The sequence below is a fragment of the Lemur catta genome, chromosome 7, assembly GCF_020740605.2.
Source record: "Lemur catta isolate mLemCat1 chromosome 7, mLemCat1.pri, whole genome shotgun sequence".
NCBI classification, from domain to species: domain Eukaryota; kingdom Metazoa; phylum Chordata; class Mammalia; order Primates; family Lemuridae; genus Lemur; species Lemur catta.
The window spans coordinates 107,964,948-107,986,340 of record NC_059134.1 but is presented as its reverse complement, the minus strand read 5'-3'; the positions used below and the strand labels follow the sequence as shown (position 1 = coordinate 107,986,340).

Genomic DNA, 21,393 nt, shown 5'->3' with positions numbered 1-21,393 from the left:
GGCCCCCAGCTCCAGGCCTGGAGCGGCTCGCGGGGACCGCGACCTCCGCTCCCCGCCGCGGGCCTGAGTCGCGACTTCCACTCACCTGCTGCCGGGACCTGGGGCTGGCGCGGCCGCGGGGGCGGGGCAGCTCACCTGAGCCAGGTGCGCAGCGGCGACAGCCCGGGCAGCTGCAGGTGCGGCCCCGCCCCGCAGCCAGGGTGAGGGCTGACCCAAGTGTCCCGCTCGCGCCCGAAGCTGGCGCTGAGACTGCCCTGCGCCCAGCCCCGGGAGCGACGGCCGCCTGGGCCTGGGGGCAGCGGCCAAACCGGCCCAACCAGCCCCAGAGAGGCCGCCGCCCCCGGACGCACGTTTGCGGTGCTGCCCCCCATCCCCTAGCGTTTCCCCCTCCTCCAGGAAGCCTGTCTCGGCCACCACTCGCCCCAACCAACGCTGCCGTCTTTTCTGGCCACCCCGAAACCGCAGGTGCAGGCAGGGCACGACCTCAGTAACGTCCCCTCAGGCGGAAGCATGCGGAGAACAGGTGGCCTGAGACTACTACCACATTCCAGACTTTGCACCCTCTGGCCTCAGTTTCTCACCTAACCCTGAGGGCAAACAATCCACCGGGGCCCAGAAAACAACACAAACAGGTTTGATTTTATTACAGAAAATTCTGGCTGCCGGGAGCCAGGCCTATGCAGAGACAGCCAAAGAGGTGGGCTCAGCCTTCCCCCAGCCAGCATGGGGGCGGGGCAGGGCCTGGCGCTCAGAAGTCAGAGGGAGGCCCAGGAAACTGGGGCCCGCTTTTCTGCACTGTGATGGCATGGGAAGCCCCGTCAGTTCTGTGGGTGCTGGGCCCCCAGGAGCCCTCAGAAGGAACAGGCCCGCTGTGCAGAGGCCCCGAACACATACGGACCTCCAGTGGCCCCTCAGACACAAGGGCCTTCCTGCGACACCCCTCAACACACGCACTCAGCGTTGGGCAGGGATGGGAGGCTGCAGCGACTCTAGTCTCAGCTCCCAGTGGCTCACGCGCCTGGACCCCTACACTTCTGTGCTCCTGATGCTGGTGCGGGAGGAGGAGGCCGGGCCAGCCCCCGTCCAGCTTTTCCACATCTTCTCCCTGAGTCTCCGGTACTTCTCCTCCAGAACCTTGTTCTTCACCAACTGAGGGACGTCGGGCATGAACCAGGCGGCAATGAGCTTGCTGCACAAGGCCACGTGCTGGGAGCAGGGGCAGGAGGAGCCGGCAAGGTCAGGACAAGCAGGGATTTCAGGGATTGGGGCCAGGGAGGAGGGCAGAGAGAGAACTTCCCCACCCCTGGCCACGGGTCCCCTACCCCTAGCTCTGGCTCACCTCGAAGAGGATGACAAAGGCCAGGCGGATAGCCAGGAGGAACCAGAACTGCTCCGAGAAGTTGTAGTCATGGGCATTGCGGTAGTCCCTGTACCTGGGGTAGGGAAGTGCTGGAGGTCAGGGGTCAGGAGTTCAGAGGGCATTTGTGGGGGATGGGAGCGTTCCACACCTGCACTCAGTCACGTTTTCCAAGCCCTCTATCCCAACGGGATCCTGGAAGTCCTTGGTGTAGAAGATGGACAGGCTGTGGTTGACGTAGCCTGTGAGGCAGCTGGAAAGAGGGGAGAGGAATGTGGGGTGGGAGGGGCTGCAAGGTGTGGCCCCTTCAGGCCCCTGGGTGCTTTCCTGGAGCTAACCTGCCTCAGTGGGGGCACTCAGGGTGGGGCACCACGGACCACCTCCTCCATTTCCCTACGTGGGAGAGGGCCGCTGGCCAAGCACACTGCCACACCTGGGGGCCTCTGGGCCACCAGCAGCTGCCTTCCTGGCCAGGGCTAAGGGGAGTGTTGGGGGCTGACCCTCTGGAGACCTGGTCTGCAGCTGCGGTGGCCCCCGAGGGCCAGAGGAGTTGGGTAGGACTCTGCTCGGCCCTCCCACACCAGAAGCAAGGACCTAGTTTGGGAGCAGAGGGTTCTGGTAGTGCCTGCTCAGAAAACGGCTGGAGCTGGGACCCGCATTCCCAGTGAGGGCCCAGATCAGTCATCCCTGAGCTCCAGCCCAGGGTCTGCAGGTTAGGGCAGGGCGATGCCACCTGTCCCTCCCACCCCCCAGCCTCACTGCAGCCCCAGGTGATCCAGCCATTCCCAGGATAAAGGGTAGGGCCAGTTTCTCCCAGGGCTCAGACAGCTTGAGGCCTTACTCAACGGCAGGGTGAGCCCCCTGTCGGCATGGGCCATAGCGGTACTTGTAGACCACTCGCGGGATGAACTCAGACGTGAAAGCAATGACCATCCCGTTGGCGATGACTGCTAGCACACCGATGGTCTCCAGAACCTGCAGCCAGGTCCCTGGGCCGGAGCAGCGGGTGAGCTGGTCTGACCCCTCAAGCCCCCACCCCCAATGCTGGGAGCCCGGCTGGCCAAAGGGCCTTGTCATGTCTCTGTCCATGGCACCCCACCAGGGCCAGGGGGCCCAAGGCATGCATGAGGACATGCCCATCACAGACAGAACATGCCTCAGCCCTCCCGCACCCCACCACCGTGACCTGGACAGGGAGGGAGCCAGGTGTCCCCAGCTTCCGCCTGAACTTTCCAGCCGCCCAAGCCTGCTCCACCTCCTGGGTCCCCACTCCAGGGAAGCAGGACCCCTTAACCTGGGCCAAAGCCTGGGGGCCTCCCTAACACCTCTCTCTCCCTCTCCCCACATCCAGCAAGGGTCAGGAGCTGCCTGGCCCCAGCGCCCGCCCTCCTCAGGGTCCCCCATCCCGTGGGGGCCTGACCGATGTCCTTGGCCTTGCGGGGCACCAGCCGCCGCTGCAGCCGCACCATCTTGATGGCGTCTAGGCGGATCTCCACGAGGTTGCTGAACAGCGCCAGCAGCGGGGCCAGCGGGAAGGCGGCCACGAAGATGGTGGTGAAGCCGTACTGGATCACTGCGGGGCGGGGGCGTCACGGTCTGGGGCAGGGCGCCCCGCCCCTGCCCCTCGCCCCCCGCGCGCCCCTCGCGCCCTGCCCCTGCCCCTCGTGCCCCTCGCCCCGCGCGCCCCTCTCCCCGCGCGCCCCTCGCCCCGCACGCCCCTCTCCCCGCGCGCCCCACGCCCCGCGCGCCCCTCTCCCCGCGCGCCCCTCGCCCCGCGCGCCCCTGTCCCCTCGCCCCACGCCCCGCGCGCCCCTGTCCCCGCGCACCCCTCGCCCCGCGCGCCCCTCTCCCCGCGCGCCCCTCTCCCCGCGCGCCCCTCGCCCCGCGCGCCCCTCTCCCCGCGCGCCCCTCGCCCCGCGCGCCCCTCGCCCCGCGCGCCCCACGCACTCATCTCCATGAACTCGTCGAACAGGCTGAAGGGATTGACCGGGTTCAGGCGGTAGTTGCGCTGCCAGTCGCTGAGCTCGGGGTCCCGGGGCGCCAAGGCGGACCTGGAGCGGCAGCGGTGGGCCAGCCACCTGGGGGCGAGGACCAGCGCGTGGGCGGGCGGGGAGGGCGCGGGGCTCGCGCGCTGCGGGGAGGGGTGGGGGAGGGCCGGGCGCTCACGGGCTCAGGTACTCCACGCAGTTGCTGAGCGTCTGCTTGAGCCCCATGATGATGGCCATCTGCAGGAACAGGTCCGTCATGCAGCCGCTGAGGTGGCACTGCGGGGCGGGACGGGGCGCTGAGGGGCTGTGTCTGAGGGGTCAGGGCCTGCGGAAGGGCCACCGAGGGGGGCGCGGCGTAGGGGAGGGCAGCTCAGCACCCACCTCCTCCAGCTTCCACAGCCCCGCCAGGCGCGTGGACTTCCCGGGGTGGCCGTTGATCCTGGGGAGGAAAGTGAGGCCTGGGGGAGGCGGGGGCCAGCGCTGCTGGCGGGGGTGGGGGGTTGGGGGGAGGGGCAGGACCAAAGAGGGGAGGGGAGGGGGGCAGAGGGGAGACCAGCCGTCCCCCAGGCAGGCTCACAGGCTCGGACCCATTCTAGGCAAGCTCTGTTGGGGTGGCCTCAGTTGCTCCCCCTAGAAACTGCACGCGGGGGGTAGTCTGTGTTTTAAATTATGTGCTTTCCATAATATGATAAAAAATATGAACTGTCTTAGCCCAATGGTCCGACTCATGTTCCATGGTGAAATCCTGGAAGCATTCCTATTATAGTTCGTGGCAACTATTATTTAGCACAGTTCTGGAATTAACTTGCAAACAGGCCAGAGAGATATAAAGTATCAACAGTATAACTATCCAAAAGGAAAAGTTAATATTTTAGGAAATATGGTTATATACCACGAAAGCCAAAATAAATCTACTAGAAGACTTGGCAGATACGTCAACTAGGGGACACTCAAGCGGATCCAAAATTGGCATCTTCTCTACAAGAAAGCCACGGGAGGGAGAGACGCAGCGGGAAAATGCCAGGCACAGATGCCAGCGAAAGTTATAAAATAACTAGAGTGAAATTCACAAGAAATCTGTGGGACCTCTATGAAGAAAACTATAAAACTGCTACAGAACATAAAAGGCAGGAATAGAGAGCATTGCTCTTCAATAGGAAACTCGCGACTGTTTGTGGGGGCAGAAGGACGGCCCCCGAAGACGTCCACATCCTAAATCCCAGAGCCCGTGAACACATTCTCTTACCCAGCAGAGGGACTTCCTCTGACCTGGCAGATGGCCTTGAGGCTGCTAACCAGGTGACGTTACTGTGGGGAGATTGTTCTGGATTATCTGGCTGTGCCCAGTGCAGTGTCATCACAAAGTCTCTGAATGGGGCAGAGGGAGAACCGGACAGACGTTGCTGGCTCTGAAGGTGGAGGAAGGGGCCATGAACCAAGGAATGCAGGTGACCTCTAAAACCCGAGAAAGGCAAGAAAAAGATTCTCCCCCGGAGCCTCTGGAAGGGACTCAGCCCTGCTGACTCGTGGATTTTAGTCCCAGGAGTCCCACCTCCAACTTCCGGCCTACAGAGCTACGAGACAATAAGTGTGTGTTGTTGAAGCCACTAAGCTGTGGTCATTTATCGCGCAGAAAACTAATGCAGCACCCCTGCCAAGTCTCTCGAAAATAACGTATGATTTTCCTGCAATCTTAAAGTAAATCCCACAGAATTTTGAGACAGTTTGACAGAATGATTCTAAAGTTCACCTAGAATAAACATATCTGGATAACTAATTTTAAAAAAACTGGAAAAGAAGACTAGTGAGCAGCAGCGAGCCCTCCCCGCAGCAAGGCACATGACACAGAGAGGCACCAGCCCGAGAGTCCTCAGGATCCGTGAAAGACCAAGATATATAAACGCGTGATGGAGTTTGGCCTACGGCAAAAAACACATTTCAAGTCAAGGCGGGCGGTGGTGAGGGGCCAGTCAGCAAGCAGCGTGGGGACAACTGGCTTCCCTCCTTTACCCCTGCAGCAGAACAAATTCCTTAGGAACCGAAGATTTGAATGTTTTACTATTTTGAAACCAAAAGCATCTAAGGGAAATCACAGCTTTTCGAGCACTGAAAAACAGAACCAAGAAAGGAAGGCATGACAAAACAGACACTTTGTCTCTGGTGTGACATGGGCAACGGGATACACCTTCTCCGAGAGACCCCCCCACGCAAAAAGGCACTGCACCGAACGACTGGGGACCCAGCCAGGCTCTGGAGCCAGAGGGTCTGGCTATTATTAATTTCTATTCCACCACCTACTGCCTGTGTGACCTAGAGAGCGTTTCTTAACCTCTCTGGTCCTCAGTCACCTCATCTGTAAAGTGGTGATAAGGGAACCCCTGCCCTGTAGGGCGTTGTGTAGATGAAGTGAGTTGATGAATGTGGGTAGTTGGAACTCAGGATGGAATGTGCAGCGGATGTGAGCTACTCTCTTACAGACCCAAACCATCTGCCAGGAAAAATCAGTTCAGTCCTCAGTTCTCCAACGTGAGTGGACAGCAGCAAATGTCCAGTCACAGGGCCCCGCTGTGTAAGCGAGAGGAATGAGGACATACAGACAGGAACACGGACCCCTTAGGAAACAAGAGACAGGGCGCAGACGGTAACTTGCGGGAGGAAAAAGCCTGCTTGACTTCCTCTGTAAACACGAGAAAGGGCTGCTGCAAGTAAAAAGCAGGGAACAACAAACAACTGTTAAAAATTAAGACTTAAATTGTTAAACGTAAAAAAAATCAATAGAAGGGACCAAAAGAGACAGTGGAGGAAACCACCCAGACGCCGGGTGAAGAGACAGACGGAGCGTGTGGGGAAAGGTGAGGAACACGGACGTACACCCAAGAGGACCAGGACCTCCCGCACGAAAGGGCAGAGAGAAAACAGTAAGAAACAAGACCTGAGAGGTTTTGTTAAAAAAGAACATTCAGTGAGCCCAGACAGGACACAGGCCTTGCAACTGGAAGGGCTCGTAGTGGAGCTGCAATAACCCGGCAGAAACCACCCTGGACCCTTCCCCAGTTTACAGCGAAGGTCCCAAAGCTTCCAGGGGAAGAGGTAGGCGGCCTAGGAAGGAACGAAATCCAGACTCTCCTCAGACTCTAACCAGCCCCAGCTGAACGCCGTTCAAGTTCTACCAGGAAGAACTACTGTGAACCTAGGTTGCTACGCCCGGCCGTGCCAGTCGTACGTAAGGGCAGAATAATGACATTTTGAGACGACAAGAATTTGGAAAGTTTACCTCCCAAATACGCTTCCTTTGGTAAATGAGATCCCTCGTCAAGAAAGAAGGGGGCTTGACAGTCCTGGGAATGCAGGCCCAGCCCGAGAAAGCAGCAGCAGCGAGTCCCAAGAAGACAGCCGAGCGAGAGGCCCAGACAGCAGCAGGCAGCTGGGGAGGAGACCGAGGCTCCCCAGGAGGGTCCCTGGGAGAGCAGGGGCTCCACGCCACGCACAGGGTGCGACAGAGAAGCTGGGGGACGTGAGGATACGATACAGGCACGCGAGAAAAGAAAAAAAGCAATTAGAAACTCCCGGAAAACTAAAGAGCCGGACAATAAAGCAGTGGTCCAAATACGAAGCCAAGTGAAATATTACATAATTTTAAGAAACCGACAGAGTCAAATAAAAGAGAATCCCCTTGGCTTTGGTGCTACAATAACCTGACAAAAAATACTCAGATGACATGAACAGTCGATTTATAGTAAAGGAAATACGAAGGCCAATAAATAAACGGAAAGATGCTAGACCTCACTAACAGCTTTTGAAAGGAGCCTTTGAGAAGCGAAAAGGCTTCGCGTATCAGCTTAGCACGCGGTGTGCACTCTCACACGGTGTGGGTGGCTTCGTCAGCGAGCACAGCTTTCTGGAGGTTGCTGTGGTAGTGTCTGCATTGGTTTAATGTGCACGGCCGACTTGCGGCTACGGTGGGCTGCTGACCCCCACCAGCAGGGATCGCCTTGCAGGGAGGAATTGGAGAGGTCTGCAGGGCGGACGTGCAGGAAGCCCAGGACTTGGGAGCCTCTGGTGGCTTGGGGGCACCGGTTGGGGGAACGCAGGCCCAGCTTAAAGCCCGCAGGCCCCCTGCCTGGCCCCAAACCCTCCCCTCAGGGGACCAGGAGCTCACTGGGGGTGTCGCACAAGCAAGACTCAGGGCCAGTGGACACCGAGGCCCCACACCGTCCCCTGCCCCACCGGGAGAGACTTCCAGAGCAAGAGGTCCCAACCGCAGGCACGTGCGCTTCTCAAGTACGGACGGGTGGCCAAGAACCAAGGACACCAAAGTCAGAGCCACTCCAAGAGAGGGCGTAAAAGCCACTCCGCAGAAGCAGAGCGAAGCCCGAGCAGAAGAGAGGAGGAGGCGAGGCGGTGTCCTCGGACTGGACAGCGTGGGATGCGGCCGGCGCAGGGGTGGCCGTGAGGGACATGCAAACCCAGGGCAGCCCTGAAATTAGGGGCATCAGGAAGGGCGAGAGGCTCCCTGAAGCTGGAACGAAAACACAAAGGCATGGAAAATGGGATGAAAAGACCAGAAAATTAGAAGGTCGATCCCACAGGTCTAATTTCCAAGCAGAATAGTGTGGAGGCGGGAGCAGAGGGGCCAAGGCAGGAGACCCCGAACCCGCGGGACGGAGGAGAACCCAGGAACCTGAGGCCCAGGCGTAGTGAGTGCCCAGGCGCTTTTCTTTGACAAATGCGGGCTCTGCACCCCGGGCTGCTCCGCCGCCACAAACAGACGAGCACCCACCCTCCCCGGGACCCGGGATTCCCACATTCCCCACGGAGACCAACCCACCAGCTGCGTCCCGGCCACAGGGCTGCAAAGCGAAGCCGAGCAGGAGGTGTCAAGGGGGCCAGACTCCGGGGAGAGGTCGGGGCAGGGGTGGGGGCGTAGGTGTATCCCGGGGTTCTGAGCGCCTGGAGTCGGGAGAGGCCGTGGCCGGCGGTGTCCGGGCTGGGGGGCGGCCGGCCTGCACAGAGTGGGGCGGGGGTGGGGGACGGGGTGGAACCGGAGGGGAGCCAGACCCAGACGTGGAGGAGAGAGGAGAGTCCCCGAAGGAGGCGACTGTATCGAAGCGGAAAACCCAGCAGCAGGAGAAAAAGCTGTCGAAGCAGAGGAGGGAGGTGGGGACCACGGAGGCACGTGGGGCAGAAAAGCCACCAAAGCACACCGCGAGACCTCTGGGAAGACTGAGGATGAGGAGAACAGTCGGAACCGCAGCCCTGGCGCGCAGCGTCTGAGGGAAAACAGCCAACTGGGAGCGTCACTTCCCACGAGCGAGTCCTCAGTAACAGGGGACTAAGGGACAGGACCACGGGCCACCCGCAAGATCTGGTTCCCAGGCCGCTTCTCAGGCAGCTGCTGGAAAACACATCCTGAGGAGACAGGAGGCGACTGAGGAAGAGGAAGACGCGGACTCAGAGACAAGGGTCCTACGTGGAGAGGGTGAGGGGCTCCCCGGACGACAGGGCCAAGCACAGCCCAGGGGGGGACAGGACGGTGACAGGAGGGTCTCCAGGGACAGACCAGGTGGAGGACCCCCAGGTCTGAACACGTGGGGAGGCCTTTTCTGTTTTTAGCGCTGGTGGAGAGTTTGAGATTAATCGGCAACATGTATGTATCTTACAGAATTTAAGCAAACACGCACTCAAAACGGAGCAATGATTTTCTTCAGAGAAAACAAAAAGGCATATATGGATCGAGCCAGAGGGACTCATTTCCCTAATTAGGAAGGTGAGGGGAGTGAGAGGAAGGACGCTCCCTGCAGCTCAGCAGTGGAAATGACCCAAACCTCCGCCCGCTGAAGGGGTAAATAAACTCAAGTGCACCCCACGGCGGATTGCTGCAGCGCAGACCCACGCGGAAAACACCCACAGTGTGTCTTCAGGGTAAGCGCAGGTACAATTACCCCAGGACGAAACAACTGTTGTTAACGGGCGCACGTGTGCACATAAATTCGTGAGTCTGGAAGACCCCGCTAGACTGTGGCCTGGGACTGAGGAGCTGGGGCCCCTCCAGGCTTGGCTCCCGTGTTCCTGTATTGGGTTTCTAGTTGTTCTGAGCAGGAATTATTTCAAGGCGGGGGGTGGTGGCGAGTCAGCGGGGAGGGTCGGAGCAGCGGCCCTACCTGCCCAAGATGAAGGCGATGTATATGAGGGAGGAGAAGTGTGCAAAGAACTGCAGGGTGAAGAACCAGACCGTGAACTTCCTCTCCCGCTCCGAGAAGGTCCTGGGCTTCTCTGGAATGAGATGTGGCCTGTCCCTTGCCCGCCCTGTGTCCCTCGCCACCCCAGGGCCCTTGCCAGCCTGCTCGAGGGTGAGGCCCAGGGACAGCAGGAAGGACCCCTCCCCAGGTCTCCGATCACGGCTCCCAGGCTCCCAGCCCCGGATCCTCCCGCTGTGTCCCCTCCTCTCACCAAAGTCACAAAGCTTCAGGGCCACCCATTTGTTGACCTGCAGGAGGAGGGCACTGAGTGGGGCTCGCCAGGCCTTAGGGGACCCCCGGCCTGCCCCGCCCTGCCCACCCCTCCCTACCTTGGTCATGATGACGATGGTCACATAGTGCACCACGGCCCCGGTCACCACCATGGCCGTGGTCACCTGCTCCTCCAGGAAAGGCAAGGCCGAGCTGCTGAAGAGGGCAGCGGCCAGCACGCGGTAGACCACCAGGGCGTGGGCCATGCCGATCAGGAAGCAGATCTGCAGGGGGGCTGGCGTGGGTGGGGGCCGGGGAGGGGCTGCCCCAGCTGGGTCCCAGCCCCACGCGGCGTCCCCAGGAATACCATGAGCAGAGACAGGGCGAGGATGATGCCGCTGCGCAGGTAGGAGTGGCGGTGCAGCTGGAGCTTGTAGTCGGGGCAGTTGATGAGCTGGAGCGCCATTTCCTCCTGGGGAGGCCCAGCAAGCCTCAGAGGCAGGGACACAGCCTCGGGCGTGGGGACACACCTCACACGTGGGACGCAGACGTGGGTGCGTGGGGGTGGGAGCACACAGGCCTGGCACAGTGGGCCCCAGCCCTGCCTCACCTGGTCCTCGTCCCACCCGTACAGGTCCCAGTGCAGCACCACGCGGGCTCGCTTCCGCTTCCAGAGCTCCAGGAACACGGTGGCTGCGTGACGGGCAGGGGCGTCAGGTGCGGCCCTGGGGTGGCCTGGGGTGGCCCTGGGCAGGGTGTGGGGTGGGCGTGGCCTCAGGCCCCAAGTTGCCCCACAGAGGCGCCAGGTGGCAACTCACCCCACAGAGCCATGAAGATGGCAAACAGCACAGTCCAGTCGTTGTCGAAGAGGTGTGTGAGCTGGGGAGAAGGGGACACACTGGGGAGAAGGGGGCGCGCTGGGGAGAAGGGGGCGCGCTGGGGAGAAGGGGACGCGCTGGGGAGAAGGGGGCGCGCTGGGGAGAAGGGGACGCGCTGGGGAGAAGGCGCGCTGGGGAGAAGGGGGGCACTGGGGAGAAGGGGACACGCTGGGGAGAAGGGGGCATGCTGGGGAGAAGGAGACGCGCTGGGGAGAAGGAGACGCGCTGGGGAGAAGGGGGGCGCTGGGGAGAAGGGGGCGCTCTGGGGAGAAGGGGGCGCGCTGGGGAGAAGGAGACGCGCTGGGGAGAAGGGGACGCGCTGGGGAGAAGGGGGGCGCTGGGGAGAAGGGGACGCGCTGGGGAGAAGGGGGCGCGCTGGGGAGAAGGGGACACACTGGGGAGAAGGGGGCGCACTGGGGAGAAGGGGACGCGCTGGGGAGAAGGAGACGCGCTGGGGAGAACGGGGGCGCTGGGGAGAAGGGGGCGTGCTGGGGAGAAGGGGGGCGTGCTGGGGAGAAGGGGGCGTGCTGGGGAGAAGGGGACACGCTGGGGAGAAGGGGACACGCTGGGGAGAAGAGGGGCGCGCTGGGGAGAAGGGGACACACTGGGGAGAAGGGGACACGCTGGGGAGAAGGGGGGACACGCTGGGGAGAAGGGGGCGCGCTGGGGAGAAGGGGACGCGCTGGGGAGAAGGGGGCGCGCTGGGGAGAAGGGGGCGCGCTGGGGAGAAGGGGGGCGCGCTGGGGAGAAGGGGACGCGCTGGGGAGAAGGGGGGCGCTGGGGAGAAGGGGGGCGCTGGGGAGAAGGGGACGCGCTGGGGAGAAGGGGGCGCTGGGGAGAAGGGGGCGCTGGGGAGAAGGGGGGCGCTCTGGGGAGAAGGGGACACACTGGGGAGAAGGGGACACGCTGGGGGGAAGGGGACACACTGGGGAGAAGGGGGCGCGCTGGGGAGAAGGAGACGCGCTGGGGAGAAGGGGACACGCTGGGGAGAAGGGGACACGCTGGGGGGAAGGGGACACACTGGGGAGAAGGAGACGCGCTGGGGAGAAGGGGACACGCTGGGGAGAAGGGGCACGCTGGGGAGAAGGGGACACACTGGGGAGAAGGGGGGCGCTCTGGGGAGAAGGGGGCGCGCTGGGGAGAAGGGGGCGCGCTGGGGAGAAGGGGACACGCTGGGGAGAAGGGGACACACTGGGGAGAAGGGGGGCACGCTGGGGAGAAGGGGGGCGCTGGGGAGAAGGGGACACACTGGGGAGAAGGGGGCACGCTGGGGAGAAGGGGACACACTGGGGAGAAGGGGACACGCTGGGGAGAAGGGGGGCACGCTGGGGAGAAGGGGGGCGCTGGGGAGAAGGGGACACACTGGGGAGAAGGGGGCACGCTGGGGAGAAGGGGACACACTGGGGAGAAGGGGACGCGCTGGGGAGAAGGGGACACACTGGGGAGAAGGGGACACACTGGGGAGAAGGGGACACGCTGGGGAGAAGGGGGCGCTCTGGGGAGAAGGGGACACACTGGGGAGAAGGGGGGCACGCTGGGGAGAAGGGGACACGCTGGGGAGAAGGGGACACACTGGGGAGAAGGGGGGCGCTCTGGGGAGAAGGGGGCGCGCTGGGGAGAAGGGGGCGCGCTGGGGAGAAGGGGACACGCTGGGGAGAAGGGGACACACTGGGGAGAAGGGGGCGCGCTGGGGAGAAGGGGGGATGCACGGGGGGGGGGGCCTCCCCGCCAACCCCCGCGGAGGGTGAGCTCTGCGGGTCCCGGGCCTCAGCCCATCTCCAGCTGGACACACCTGCCCACCCTCCAGGCCGGGGCGGACCCCAGGGGCAGCGAACCTTGGCAAAGGTGCAGGTGTCCGAGAGCCGCTGGAACCTGCGGCCGTGGTCGCCGAGGGGACACAGAAGGATGGTGTGGGCCTCACAGATCTCCTTGCTGGGTGCGGGGATGGGCTGGGGGTGACTCTCCCGGAGCGCGGACCCCTCCTGGCCCACCCGGCCCCGCCCACAAGCTGCCTTGGCCCCGCCCACCTGATCTGGCTGGACTCGAACAGAGGGAACCCGATCAGAAAGATGCCGAGGCCCACCAGGGCTGCGGGCACCAGCATGTAGGTGTACCAGCCGAGCCAGGCGAAGTAGAGCGCCACCTTCTCACCGAAGTAGTCCCTGTGGGCACAGCTGCCGAGTTAGGGCCACCCTCCCCGGGGGTGGCTGCCACAAGGGCCAGTGCCTAGGTGGGGGGCGGCCACACGTGGGGGAGGAGTGTCTGTTTTGGTGGCATCAGTGTCCAAATGGGGGCACGTCTGTGGGGCAGGTGGGGGTGCAGGCAAGTCCATGGGGCAGGTGGGGGCGTGGGCACGTCCGTGGGGCAGGTGGGGGTGCAGGCAAGTCCATGGGGCAGGTGGGGGCGTGGGCACGTCCGTGGGGCAGGTGGGGGTGCGGGCAAGTCCATGGGGCAGGTGGGGGCGTGGGCACGTCCGTGGGGCGGGTGGGGGTGCGGGCACGTCCGTGGGACGGGTGTGGGGTGCGGGCACTTCTGTGGGGCAGGTGGGGGCGCGGGCACGTCCGTGGGGCAGGTGGGGGCGCGGGCAAGTCCGTGGGGCAGGTGGGGGCGCGGGCACGTCCGTGGGGCAGGTGGGGGCGCGGGCACGTCCGTGGGGCAGGTGGGGGTGCGGGCACGTCCGTGGGGCAGGTGGGGGCGCAGGCACATCTGTGGGTGCAGGCGGCCTGTCGGGCAGCACTACCTGATCTGGTCGATGGGCTGCTTGTGGCCCATTTTCCTCCACTGGGCCCACGTCTTCTCCAGCTCTGCCTCCCCCTGGCACAGGTGAGGGACGTTGAGAACTCCTGTCCCGGGCTCCTGCCACAGGCCTCCTCCCAGCCGGCCTGTCCCTCACCTTGTGCAGGGGGAACTTGGTCTCAAACACTTCATCCTTCACCAAATTCTCGAATGTCTCTGGGGGTCACAGGGCATCTTGAGTCAGAGGGGAGTGAGGGCCAAGGGAGATCCTGCCCACAAGACCCGTGTTGGGGTCCCTCTGGCCACCGGCCCACCCAGCCCTTACCGCCAGCTGCCGTTGTCTTTTTCAGGATGAAGTTCAGGATTCGGATTCTGAAACCCAAGAGCCAGGTCGGGAGAGCCCCGAGTGAGCTCTGTGGCCTCCAGGTCCTGACCCGCCCTCTGGTCTGGCCAGGCCCACGTCCCTCCCTGTCCTGGAGGGTCCCCCAGACCACCAACCCTGACCAGAGTCCAACATGCAGGACCCACCTGGAACCCCACCGCCCACCCTCTGTAAGGTCCTCCCAGTCTGGCCTGACACAGCCTCCAGGATGGGGCTCTGCCGGCTGCCCTCCACCCGCACCTCCCTCCTGGACTTGTAGCCACACCTGAGGACAGCCCTACCTGTCCAGAGCACACCTGAGCTTCATGTGCACAAAGCCCCTTGACCCTGGTGAGCTGTCCTGCCTGTGCCCAGACTGCAGCTCAGGGAGGGGGAGGAGCCCCCCACTCCGCAGTGCCAGGGGTCTGACCATGGGCCCCTCCGGGGAACGTGCCCCGGCCTGCTGCCCCTGCTCAGACTCCGGCTCGCTCCTCCCAGACCGTGGTTCTGCCTTCACAGCGGCCCGGGAACCGGTTCCAGGAGCACCTTGGCCAGCCCCGGCCAGGGCCTGAGCGGGCCAGGTGGGGAGGACCCAGGGGTAGGCTCCGACGGAGCTGGTGGCTGCCCCTGCCCAGCCTCCAGGTCTGTGCCTGGGAGAGCCAGGGACAGACGTCCGGGAAGGCACAGTCTCCCTGGAGAGGAGGGTCTGCGGGGGAGGATGGCCTTGGAGTCCAGGAGGGCTGCGGGGCCTCTGGGCCTCTCCAAATCCTGCCCACCTTTCAAGTCTGACTCCACTCTGGAACTTCAGAACCCTCCAGAGGTCAGAACTGTCATCACGCCGCATCACGGACGTGGAAACGAGGCACAGTGTGTGCCCACACAGCCAGTGGGTCTGAGCCCCTGTGGCCTCCACCCTGAGACCGCATGGGGCCAGTTGTCCTGCATCAGGGGACACCGGGAGCCGTGGACGTGGCCCCTTGCTCTGCCTGGACCAGGCTGTGGGCGGGCGAGGGTCCTCTGGCCGTGGCTCTGGGCAGGGCTTCCCACCTGGTGGTGGCTGGGACGGGGGTCGGCGTCTTCACTGTGGACCCAGGGCCCTCGGGCTCCAGGAGGAGGGTGCGGTACAGGTCAAAGATGCTGTCGTCGGCGCGGATCCCAAAGAACACCCGTTTCTGGTCTTTTTTCACCTGGGGCAGGGCCACATGGGACCCTCTGTTCCACCTGGGAACCCTTCCTCTGCAGCCACAGCCACTGGCCTGTCCCCGGCACCTTGGGCACAAGGCCACGGCCCCCTCCCCAGGCCCCTCCCCGGGGCCCCTGGCTCCCTGGGGACAGCAGCCCACCTTGAAATGGAAGCCCTTTCTCCTGAGCTCCCCCAGGAACTGCTGCTGCCGGAGCATCTTCTTGGGGATTCTCTCCGTGCGCCGGTCGGCCACGAGGACATAGTCCCACTGCTCAGAGGCCTCGGGCTGCAGGAGGGAGGCACATGGCTGGGGGCCCGGGCGCAGGCAGGGCAGGTGGGCCCGGGCCCGGGAGGGGTCCCTTGACACCCACCTCGACACCCACCTCGCAAGCATGGATCTCCGCCAGCGGGAAGCTGTCCTCTTCTGTTCCCACCAGGATCTGGAGGCTCTCCTCGCCCTGGGGGTTGGGGGTGGAGAAAGGGATGCGGGGGTGCAGAGTGGGGGGGCCGGCACCGTCTGGGGTGCTCAGGCCCTGAGGGGTCAGGACACACTGCCCCTCCCCCACAGCACTGGGGGAGGGGCAGCCAAGAACAAGGAACAGGTCGCTGCAGGGCAGGCAGGGCAGGGAGGTGTGTGTGGGGCTGGCGTGCAGAGCCCCTGCAGAGGCACAGGAAGGAGACAGCTTCGCGAGCAGGAGCCCAGGACCCGTCAGGGGCCAGCACGGGGCACTTGCAGACTGCTGGCGGCCTGAGCAGTGCGTGAACGAGGGACTCTGTGCACCGAGTTTAAAGTCAAACACCCCTGGACTGGACCCACGCCCGCCGTCCGCCCTTGGAGATGGATGCAAGGGGCGAGCACGGTAGCGCCCAGAAGGTGCCTGGGCCGTGTGTGTCTGAGGAGCGACTGTGTGGCCCTTCGGGACAGACAGAGGGTGAGTCAGGGGGAGGGGCTTCCAGACCTCAGAGTCTCCCCCTGACCGGGACTGGGTAGCCTGGAGGAGTCAAACACCCTTCTATGCTCCTCCGGCTTTTTTTTTTGTTTTGAGACAGTCTCGCTCTTTTGCCCGGGCTAGAGTGCCGTGGCGTCAGCCTCGCTCACAGCAACCTCCAACTCCTGGGCTCAAGGGATCCTCCTGCCCCGGCCTCCCGGATGCTGGGGGCGCTGGGAATGCAGGCGTGCGCCTCAGCACCTGGCCACTCCTGGCCACTCCGCCCTTCTTGAGCCTGGGCTGGACCTAGTGACTGAGGAAGACAGCGTGGGAAGGGCAGAGCAGTCCCTTTGCACGCCCTGCAGACCCCCTGACCCACTGAGGAGGGTGAAGGTTGCCTACAATGTCATCTTGATGTCAGGGACCCCGTGGGACATGAGACAGGACATGTCTTCCTCCCTCCCCGAGAGGAAACACTGGACAAGTCCAAACGGCGGGACTTCCGCAGGAGCCTGGCCACACTCAGAGGGTAGAGCACCAAGACATGAGGGACAGGGCCGCCCGGCTGCCTGGGGAGGCACAGGGACCCCAGAGGGACAGGGCCTGCAGCAGGAGTGTACCGAGAGAGACGGGTGGGCACGCTGGGGGCTGTGTCCACCCCAGCACCCTGCCCAACCCCTCCCCTGCACCCCGCAGCCAAGTCAAGCTGCTCTCCCAGACTGGCCAGGCAGCAGGGGTGCCGCCCGCCCCACTGTCCCCAGGGCGGGAGTCGGGGGAGTGGGTCTAGCCCAGGATGGCTCTGTGTCAGGCCCTGCTCCTGCTGGGCCAGGCCTTCCCCCGCCAGCCCTCACCTGCAATCCCTGCCAAGCCCAAGACCTGCCTCCTCCAGGAAGCCTCACTGGACTGCTCCAGCCAGTCCGGCCTCCAGGGCTGCCAGGCGAAACAGGCCGCCCAGCCCACCTGAATTTCCGATCAGCAACAGGCGCTCATTAGCATGTGTGTGGCAGCCATCGCATGGGACATACTCACACCAAAAGAATTGTTTACCCGAAATGCAAATCGTTTTGCTAAGTCTGCAGCCCTGCTCCAGCCCACTCACACCCCCGGGAGCTGCTGGCTCCAGGACAGGGCCCGGCCTGCCCCTGTCCCTCTGCCTCCGTCGCAGAAGCAGGAAACGCATCAAGCCCGACCACAGAGCGGCAGGTGCTCGGGCACATGGAGATGGGGCTGACACAGAATCTTCTCCGGGCCAGCCCCCTGGGCACCGAGGTCCTCACCCCAGTGGGTTCACGGGGCTCCCTCGGCCCTCCAGCCCCTCTGAGTGTGGCCATGCCACCTGCCCGTCAGCCCTTCCTCTGCCAACACTCCCCTCTGCCCGACTCGTGTGTGCCCGTCCTGCCGCCGAAGCCGCAGACACCGCGCTGAAGTGCCGCATGCAGCCCCTGAGACTCCTCCCCGCCTTGGCGGGCAAAGGCACCTCCGTCTCAGGGAAGGGGTGGAGGCTCCACCGGGCGGGACGCTGCTGTCATGGGCACCCAGCTCTGAGGCTTGCCCGGGAAAGAGCCCAGGAAGTGCCCTGTGGAGGAACCGGGCAGCAGAAGGTTCCTCGCCTGACCTCAAGCCCAGGGGGGCCCTGCCCATCCCCCGGCTCCTCTGGCAGAGGCCGACACTAGAGACCCCCTCACAGCAGCGAGGACCGAAGCTGAAGGGCAGGTGGAGTGGGGGCTCCACGCCGGGCAGGACTTTGGGGTGACTGAGAGGAGCCTGGGAGGGGGACTGTCCATGGGGAACTCTCAAAGCGGGAGGTGGTGGCCGCCCTCGGCCCCAGAAATGGGGCACAGAAAGCCCCCTCCCCACCCAAGTGCGGCTTTGGGGCACTTACCCCAGCCTCTCAGAACCACCGTCCCTGGGGGGAGGGGTGTGAGCTGGCTCCCTGGACGGTGACGTCACCCCCACCAGAGACACAGACGGCTGCACAGGGACCCCAGGCACAGCCACGCACACACCGGGGGGCTGCACCGTCCCTGGCTGCCCTCCGCTGCCCCCTGGGCTGGGCCCAGAGCCACCCGAGCAGGGAGGTCAGAGGGCCCCAGCCCAGCCCCCCACAGCCAGGCAGACCCGGCTCGGAGACCCTGCCGCCCTCGCACCCTGGGCCGGGCAGCCCAGCCCTGTGGACACAGCTCCTGGCCCAGGGTCAGGCTGCACGTCTGCCCATCTGTCCTCCAGGCCATTGTTTACACGGTCCCCTGGCCTGACACCCACAGGACCCCGGCTTCTCAGCACAACCTACGGGACCCTCACGGGTCGGGGCTCACCTAGAGTCCCCCCTCCAGCCAGGCACACTGCTCACTCGGCTCGCCCGAAGCAAGGTGTCCGGGGCCCCCATGTCCCCAGCCCAGGTCCGCGAAGCCGTGTGTGGGCCCACACGGTGCAGGTTCTGGGCAGACGACTGGCAGGCCCTGGCTCTCTGTGCCTCGGTTTCCTCATCTGTAGAATTGGGTGACCCTCACCCCTGCCTCACAGTCACCCCAAAGATGTGGCCATGCAGGAAGAGGGTGGACGGAACCACACACCTGGACACTGTCCTCCCTCCTGTCCTCCCTGCCCCAGCCCTACAGGCCACATGCCCCGTGGTGGGCAGGGCCCAGAGTCTCTGTGGGTGAGCCCACTGGCTCCAGGTGAAGAGACTTCTGGGGACACTGCGGCTCCCGGGAGACCCTGCCCCCAGGGCTGGGAGCACGAAGGCTCAGAGCTGGGGTCCTGCCCATCCGGCCCCTTCCCTGTCCGCTCCAGGTCCTGGGTGGGCAGAGAGACAGCCGTGCAGATGTGACCCCACCCAGCCCCGGAGCAGGCCTGGCCGGAGGGTCCACGGTCACGCACATGTGGCATCACTTCGTCCTGAGGGCCGGTCACACCCCTCAGCAGCACTCTGGGCCCTCCAGGTTAGGGTTAGGGTTGGGCACCAAGAGGGGCTCTCCTGCCCCCACCACAGTGCACAAGCCCTGAGAGGCCCACCTTGCTGAGCCAGGGCTCCTCAACTCCACCCAGCCTGGACACCTGCGGACCACCCTCCCTGAGCAGACCCTCCCACCTGGCTCTGCTCTCTGAGCTCCCAAAGCTACAGCCTGCCCCTCCCCTGGCTGGCCATCGTCTGTCATCTGTCAGTTCATCCTTTCCTGTGTCCGTCCATCCGTCTGTCCCCAGGCGCTGGTGATGTGGCCTGTCCCTGCAGGCAGCGCATGGTGAGGGTGCACACAGGGGCTGCCACCTACTTGGCAGGGAGGTGGCCTTGTAGGGAAAGAGGTTGGTAGAAGCCAAAAAAGTGGAGCAGCATTCCAGGGAGAGAAGGCATGTGTGGACAGGCCCTGAGGGGCAGGGTGCAGTCAGTGCCCAGGACTCAGCATTCAGCACCTCCCAGGGACTCAGTACTCAGTACCTCCAGGAACTCAATCCTCAGTGCTTCTCGGGGACTAAGCACTAAGCACCTCCCAGGAGCTCTGTACTCAGCACCTCCCAGGGACTTAGTACTCTGCACCTCCAAGGATTTAGTAGCTACCACTCCTGGTGACTCAGTACTTAGCACCTATGAGGATGGAATCTTAGTCCTCCCAGGGACTCAGTCCTTGGCACCCCAGCTTTGCAGAAGCATAAATGGCCCAGCAGGGAGCTGCCTGGAGAGGAGGCTGCAGGTTGGCAGAAGCCAGACCGGGGAAGTCTACCCAGGCACCTGGGGAGCTTAGGTGTCAGCAGGGGGAAGAGGGGAGCCATGGAAGGGGTTGGAGCCAAGGAGGGGCATGCCCAGACCCAGCCAGGGGCTGGGACCACCAAGTCCTCCCGAATCCTCCCCTGTCAAAGGACTGATGCTCTCACCTCAGACAAACCGGATCCCCACCCACCCCGCCAGCCCTGAGCCTCCTCCACCCCAGCTTGGGGCTGGCATGGGGAAGGAAGGGGCTGGCAGAGGGGACCCTGGGGTCAGGCCAGCGGGTGTCCACATGCTGGCCTGAGCAGCCAGGGTGCCAGAGCTGCTTCTGGAAGGGCCAAGAGCCCTGGACAGAGGTGGAGTGAGAGGCCACCTGCTCAGCCCACACCTGGGAGGCCGGGAGGGAGGCTGGTCTCACGCTGCACATGGCACTGGGCCAGCCCTAATCGACCTCTTCGCTGGCAGAGGGGAAAGGGCATCTCCCTGGGTGTTCCCCGGCCCCCTTCCCTGAGCCCCGCAGCCCTCTGCTCTGCCCCTGGAACCAGAATCCAGCAGTGGCAGGACCCGCAGGAGCAGAGGGCCACCACCTAGCTGGCCACCCTCTTCCTCCCCAACCCCAGGTCTGCCCACCCTGGAGCCCACAGCCCCCTCCCGCTCAGGTGCCAGCTGCGGGGCAAGGTCGGAAGGCCTGGGGGTCCTTGTCAGCAGTTCAGGGCCCAGGGTGGGCGTGCCCTGTCCTTGGACTGGGTGCTCTGGTAGAGGCCCAGGTCCCACAAGCTCACTGAGAGCCCAGCCCCGCGGTCCTAAGATCCCCAGGCTGGATGGGAGGAAAGCTGCCCTCCTCGCCCTGCCCCAGAGGCCAGGGGGGCAGCCGTGTCCCTCCCAGCTCTGGCTACCCTCCCGGCCCTGGCCGGCTGCAGGGAGCCCCCACAGGAGCTCCCAGGTTAGGCGGCTGGGGCCAGGGGATGGCAGGTGGGCGTGGCGGGGAGGGGTCCACAGGTGTGGACCCTGCGGCCCCGGCTCACCTGCATGCTGCGTCCTGGAGTCCTGGCAGGCAGCTGGGAGACGGCACATCTACCTGACTTCCGCGTGGGACTCGCCCCTCCTCCTACTTGGTCCCTCCCGCCGCCCTGGCCCTGCCGGGTGTCGCCGGGGAGGAGCCAGCCCCAGCCAGGAAAGCCCCCACCCCCAGCCCTCGGACACCTTCCAGGGGCCTGGGGACAGGTGAGGGTGGGGGAGTCTCCCTGTGGTGCCCCTGCCCTTCCCCCACAGGCCATCACCCTCCCCTGGGGAGGGGGCTTTGCTGTAAGAGGCGGTTCCATGACATCCCCTCCAGGGGGAAGCAGCTGGGCAGGGAGCACCCCGGCGTCACGGGGTCGGGGGCAGGGAGCACCCTGGCATCATGGGCGGGCAGGGAGCACTCATGGTGTCACAGGGGGGCAGGGAGCACCCCAACATCACAGGGCGGGGGCAGGGAGCACTCATGGTGTCATGGGGGGCAGGGAGCACCCTGGCATCACGGGGGGGGGGCAGGGAGCACTCATGGTGTCACGGGGGGGCAGGGAGCATTCATGGTGTCACGGGGGGCAGGGAGCACTCATGGTGTCATGGGGGCAGGGAGCACTCATGGTGTCACAGGGAGGGGCAGGGAGTACTCATGGTGTCACGGGGGGGCAGGGAGCACCCCCAGCATCACAGGGAGGGGCAGGGAGCACTCATGGTGTCACAGGGGGCAGGGAGCACCCCGGCGTCACAGGGTCGGGGGCACAGGGAGCACCCCAACATCACAGGGCGGGGGCAGGGAGCACC

General features: G+C 64.3%; 1 protein-coding gene and 1 long non-coding RNA gene across 3 annotated transcripts; one reads left to right on the top strand and one right to left on the bottom strand.

Moving 5' to 3' along the window:
* Positions 1–196: 196 nt before the first annotated feature.
* On the top strand, positions 197–2,937 carry LOC123642979. Its single transcript, XR_006736564.1, has 3 exons — positions 197–632; positions 1,132–1,236; positions 2,709–2,937. It is a non-coding gene; the product is annotated as an uncharacterized LOC123642979 (long non-coding RNA).
* ANO9 (anoctamin 9) lies at positions 620–20,672 on the bottom strand. 2 transcript variants are annotated; one of them, XM_045558577.1, is made up of 23 exons: positions 20,610–20,672; positions 15,324–15,410; positions 15,113–15,238; positions 14,817–14,956; positions 13,734–13,780; positions 13,566–13,624; positions 13,413–13,486; positions 12,700–12,834; positions 12,508–12,604; positions 10,613–10,673; positions 10,405–10,487; positions 10,162–10,266; positions 9,914–10,078; positions 9,796–9,832; positions 9,507–9,618; positions 3,727–3,784; positions 3,524–3,621; positions 3,305–3,435; positions 2,778–2,930; positions 2,199–2,346; positions 1,509–1,610; positions 1,340–1,433; positions 620–1,206 (listed from the first exon to the last, which is right to left on the bottom strand). In XM_045558577.1, the coding sequence occupies exons 1-23, from the start codon at positions 20,613–20,615 to the stop codon at positions 1,027–1,029; spliced, it is 2,298 nt and encodes a 765-aa protein (XP_045414533.1). In that variant the 5' UTR covers positions 20,616–20,672; the 3' UTR covers positions 620–1,026. The 2 variants fall into 2 exon arrangements, with proteins under 2 accessions (XP_045414533.1, XP_045414534.1); XM_045558578.1 differs by having other exon boundaries at positions 15,336–15,410.
* Positions 20,673–21,393: the final 721 nt, after the last annotated feature.